General features: G+C 42.9%; 1 protein-coding gene across 2 annotated transcripts; it reads right to left on the bottom strand.

Annotated features, from left to right (window-relative positions):
- Positions 1-543: 543 nt before the first annotated feature.
- Positions 544-4989, bottom strand: LOC148038054 (inositol-tetrakisphosphate 1-kinase 3-like). Of its 2 annotated transcripts, none has more exons than XM_087668384.1 (10): positions 3559-4989; positions 2755-2836; positions 2521-2553; positions 2280-2400; positions 2099-2191; positions 1859-1978; positions 1572-1745; positions 1380-1435; positions 1125-1209; positions 544-996 (listed from the first exon to the last, which is right to left on the bottom strand). In XM_087668384.1, the coding sequence occupies exons 1-10, from the start codon at positions 4053-4055 to the stop codon at positions 920-922; spliced, it is 1338 nt and encodes a 445-aa protein (XP_087524510.1). In that variant the 5' UTR covers positions 4056-4989; the 3' UTR covers positions 544-919. The 2 variants fall into 2 exon arrangements, with proteins under 2 accessions (XP_087524510.1, XP_087524517.1); XM_087668391.1 differs by having other exon boundaries at positions 4677-4795.
- Positions 4990-5630: the final 641 nt, after the last annotated feature.

Genomic DNA, 5630 nt, shown 5'->3' with positions numbered 1-5630 from the left:
CAGCAAAAAAAAGTCACACACAACTATACAATTCTGCCACTACTGGCTAAGGTAGTTGCCCAAATATCTGAAGGAAAAGGTTGCTTGCCTATCAAGCTACCCCTCCATCAAATGTCAGCCTCATATTATGAGCAGTAAGCATTCACAATAATATGTCTAGCCCTTGGGACTATTGCATCAGCTGTATTGCTCATGATCACAAACCCAAGCCCTACAGAGGACATACCTAGGAAGTATGTTAGTGGTTAGAAACAATCCCTAAAGTCAAACCAGAGGAAATAGAGGGAGAAGTGATGAACACGAGAGTGTGCATGTACGGATGTGTGCATGCGCACTCTAAGCACACGTGTGTGTGTGTGTGTGTGTGTGTGTGTGTGTGCATGCGTGCATGTATGTAGGCTGTGCGCAGACAAGCATCTTCAAGATTGTACAATATAAGTACTAGAAGTTAACTTAGTATGTACATATCATCATTCAAATATTGACAGAGGACTCAACTTGCTGGCGTATTATTATCACAATGCCAAATGTAAAGCTGCAATATCTGTGATTTTCTTTTAAATTGTGCTGACATTCATAATGTACTCTTGACATTTAATCATGTGAACTGAACATTGTATTGACAACTTGCAGAAAGATGGCAGGGAAAGCAGTCTTAGGAGCCCTGCGATATGCTTCAAATAAATATGTGAGGAAACTTTGAACCTCCAATAATGAGCCTTTAAGAAGCGAAGGGAAAGAGACGGGTGACTTTCATTTTGATCATTTCATATTGATGTTGGAGCATAGGCTCAACACTCTGAAAGTCCAGCCCTGAGGCCATGTCATCAAACTACCGGCACTGAAAAGCTACCCAGTACTTTATGTGACCAGTCTGGCTTGGCTTGCCACTTACTTCATTAGCTGAAATCAAAGGCAGTCATTTGCGTTTCTCCTTCGCAAGACTAACGAGATAATCAGTAAAAACTTTTTCGTAATCGGGCATCTTCCCATAACCTGGAAAGTGATGTGACATGTAGATTACAAAGCTGTATCAATGATTATATCCAAATCATACATGCATGAAGTACACACAGGGTAAGGCAAAGACTTTCAACTTTCAAGTAATAAAGAATACTATATACCTGGGAAGTAATTGATGTCAATAACATAATAGTGGTTGTTCTTCCCAACTTCCCGAATCATATCCAGATTGAAGAGACTTAATCCCTATTACAAGTACAAATATCATCTAACATTAGATTCACATGCACCTTAAATCCTGCATACTAGATGGTTCTAACAAAACGTAACTGCCAAATCAAGACAACTGGTCTTTGCAAACCAAGGCATACCGTCTCACACAGACCAAAGTAAACAAGGTGAAGCATACAACTTACCAATCTGTGTCGGAGTTCTCTGCAAAGAGAATCAAGCATGTCCTTGGGTGGCAATTCTGCACGTGTTTTGACACAAAGCAATGTCATTCAACAATCACATGCATCTCTTTTACCAAATGATACTCTAAACATACCAACTAATCCTCTAAAAAATCTACCAGTATGCAATGTGACGGATGCAAACACACTAACCTCCAACACGGGGGTCCAAATCTGCACCATCAGCAGAAGCAGCTGCACAAGATACACGTGGGAATGGAATGATGCCACTCTTCCCTGGTTCCCCTTCACAGATATCAGGAAGAGAGAACCTCCGGGCCACTTTGACAATATGCCCCACAATGTAAACTTTGAATAGCACACCACCTGCAGAATAACTCAAGCATTCAACACAATGGAACACCCAAAACTATGCCCTCATTCTGTAGAATAAAACCACAATTCAAATTCTGACGAATTTCTGATCTACAAGATCTTACCATGATTGACAAACTCTTGGAGTACTAAGGGTGGATTGAGTTCAGACAGACAGGCCTTAGAGAAGGCTAGAGAGAGAGCATGAGACTTCGCAGTGCCATCAACCAAGAGAGGTTTGGCAACTGGACCATATGAAACACAGGCTATACGTTAATAGAATGGACCAAATGTCAATCATACAGAATCACTGATTCAGCATTAGCCATCAAGATAATAGCTGGGTCACCTATGCGCATCCTTACCTAGTGGAAGCTTAAGTCCAGCTTTTGCCACTCTGTCACCAATCGAAAGAGGGTCTCCATGCACAACAAGCTGATTTGGAATGCATACTTTGCCTGTGCCAGTCCATCACTTATCACTACAAGAAAGTAAAACCCTAAAATAAAGTAGTTCAACAAGATCAGTAAGGTTCAGCGTAAAAACCTCCGGGATGACGGAAGTTCAGAGCCGCCACTTCCTGAAGCATGGACTGACGGTTAAAGACCTTCTTTATGGATTCTGGTGGGTCAAGGATCAGAACTTCTGGATGGTTTTGTTTATATGCCTGCAGCTCCAAATATAAAACAGAATCATTAGTAAAATGCAGAAAGTGATGTACAGCATTTAAGAAAGACAATCCATAAAACATGTAACGACTGGCAACAATCGGAACTTATACAATTACCTTTAGCTGCTGATGCCAAACCTCATTGGAGATCTGTAAACGAAGATACCATGAATGTGGAAAGACAAAAAGCACAATCAAAAACGTAAATCAGTTACTCACTCAGCCAATTCTGTCCTTTTGACTACAATCAGTGCAATGTAGTTTTTAAGCATTACAAATAATGCCTGAAAACTGTAAATGAAGGAGATGCCTTGCTTACTGGCGAATCGGGTACTTAGAAAAAGACCTTACCTTGTGCAGGATGACATCAAAAGGCCCTTGTTCCTCAAGTGGCCGATTACGATCTATAGCCAAAAAAACTATCCCCTTGCTTCTGCAATGCCAGAAAACAGAGGCATATTTCTTCCATCGTGAGATAATGAGATAATGCTTTCCTAACCAGGAAGAACCTAAACTGCATTGTTCCATCCCACTCCCAACAAAGAAGGGACAGCAACCGAGACTTAAGAAATAGTGCAATCACCTTCGGCAGATAAATTTGTAACTGGGCTACAGCCAGCTTCACTAGTAAGCGACACTTTACACAGAAAACTCTCGAATCAAATCCAAGAGCTGAAGTTTTACTGGTTATGAGTTAAGACATTAACATTCCTGTACATAATGAAGTCTTCAAGTATGTTTCCAATACATTTACAATACTACATTGGATGCATAAATGCAAATTTCAGCATACATGTTTTGCACATACTCTGAGTATGATGCTTCTCCCCCCCTCAAAAAAAAAAAAAAAAAGACAAGCCCCCATGTGCCAGATAACATTGAACAAAACTCACACGTAACACAGCACAGGATAACTTCAAACAGGCTGGAAGAAAATCTCACACTGTTGTTCTACATTTCCTGAATCTTCAATTCCCAGCATAGAAGCTGCTGTGAATCTACAATTCCCCAACCTAACATATCAGGGGCATAACTGACAAATGAGCCAATCACAACTAAGGCCTTCGAGATGAAGAGGACTAGATGAATGGAATTGCGACCCACAAAGACGATTGCAGTGATAGACAAACATGAAAAGGTTGACCAAGGAAGCACCTGGCAAGAGTTTCGAGGGTTGGTTGCAGGAAGCTCTTAGTTTTCTTGGTGGTAAGGGCGTAGCCAACTGTGAATCGACAAGGGCAAGCCATAGTTGCTAGTTGAGATTGCTTGAGAACATCACTGCAACAAGGAGGGAGGCCTCTGGTAGGCAAAGAAGAGTCCGATGCAGGAGGGAGGTCTGTGCCTTCGACCTCCTCACTTATGTCTTCTGCCTCCTCTCTTCGGTGGCTACAACTCTCTTCGCCCTTCCTCAATCTCTCCAGATCATACTCATTCTCACGGGTGTGGTGATGATGATTGTGATGAGGATGATTATACGAGGGAGGGTGATGATGATGATGATGTTGTTGTTGTTGTTCACGGCTGCTGCTGCTGCTGCTGCTGCAGTCAGTTGTTGTGAGGTGTCCACAGAAATGGCCCAATCCTGCCCTTTTCAACCCCACGCTCCACTCAACGCCAGGGCACACAGCCACGGCCTCCCCTTCCATTCTCATGATACGCACACACTATTTCTCGGGCGCAAGAGAAGCTCCTCCCAGAATATTTCCTCACTGCACGGAAAAAAGGATAGCGCGACAGCAAACCCTAAAAATGCAGGATATGCTACAAACCTTCGCACAACAGATAGACCGCAAAGGAGAACCTTGAAAATGCCGCATATACCATACAAATGCTTCCTTCCCCACACCGCAACAGGAAATCAAAATCAAGATTGAAGATATGGCTTTATTGCGATATGTCAATAATCGACGCCGATAATTCTCTGGAGCTCCCTGAATATGCCGGCTGCTTTTGCATTCCAGATCCTGTGCAAATGGAGATCTGGGGAGCAACCATATCACTAAGCACTAACAAGGGCAGCAGAAGGCATTCTCTCGACCCCTTTTTTGCTCCCTGTTGCTTTCTGCGGTAAGAGGAGCATAAAAGATTCTTCGACACAAAAAAAAAGAGGAAAGGTTGAGAGGAAGGAAAGGAGAGAAAAGGGAAGAAGAACAGGAAGGAGGAGGAAGGAGGCCGAACGAACACGAGGAGGAGGAGGAGGAGAAGCAGGAAGAGCGTTTCTTTCTTTCTTTCCTTCCTTTTTTGAGAGAGAGAGAGAGAGAGAGAGAATGTACTGGCGATAGGAGAAGGGCCCTCGATAGTGATGATGAGAGGATTTGTTAAAATGACAGAAGAGGAGGCAAAGAGAAGAAGAAAGCTCTTGAGCTTCTGCGTCTTTCTGTCTCGTCTGTCTTCTGCGTCTCTCTTCTTCTGCTTATTGTGCGTGTGTGTGTGTAGGGGGCGGGAGGGAGGTATAGACAGGTAAAAAGCCCCTTCTTTCTTCAGGCCAGGGCCAAAACTGCGTGTGCGTGCTGCTTCCCCTCTTCTCCTTCATGCTCGCCTGTCTCAAGCGTGTGTGTCTAGTTTTGTTTATTGGCTGCCGCAGTTCCTTCTTTCCATTTATATGTAAACCTTCTCGGCCACACGGCACGCAATAATAAAATGGGGTTCTCAGCTAACCCTCAATTAGTACTTTTTTAGAAGTAGAGCAGAAGGCCAACAGAACAGCGTGGACGACACCTCGATTATTCCCAAAAAAAAAAAAAAAAAAAAAACAAGCCTACCGAGGCGGATAGCCTTCATATTAGTTGTCAAGTGGCAAAAGAAAAGTTGTAGAATGCTATGGGTTTTATAGCCCACCGAAATGCAAGGCTTAAGGCTAAATTGTGTCAAGTTAAAAAATTTAAATGTTGTGCATCAATCTCCACGCCATGCCATGCGTTTGGCCTACTCAGATGCAAGGGGTAACTGTCCAAAATGCTCATAGCTTGGAGCCTTATTTGAAGGTTGGTGATGATGATTCTGCCATCTTATATGCTGTCTGTTGGTATTATCTTTCTTGAAGGTCGGTGATAATTCTGTCATCTTATATGTTGTTTCTTAGTGCCATCTTTCACTTCTCCCAAACAAGCTGGAGGAGGATTGAAGCTTTGCTTAGGTTTTTCTTATGGGAGGGCTTTAAAGATACGAAGCAATGAGTGGCAATTCGCTAGGAGCATGCTATGTCGAGTAACAAAGAAGGTGGGCTC

The sequence above is a fragment of the Lygodium microphyllum genome, chromosome 3, assembly GCF_053477565.2.
Source record: "Lygodium microphyllum isolate KBCC chromosome 3, Lygodium_microphyllum_v1.1.10, whole genome shotgun sequence".
NCBI lineage: Eukaryota > Viridiplantae > Streptophyta > Polypodiopsida > Schizaeales > Lygodiaceae > Lygodium > Lygodium microphyllum.
Note: the sequence above shows the minus strand (reverse complement) of the source record. Positions and strands in the feature narration are given on the sequence as shown.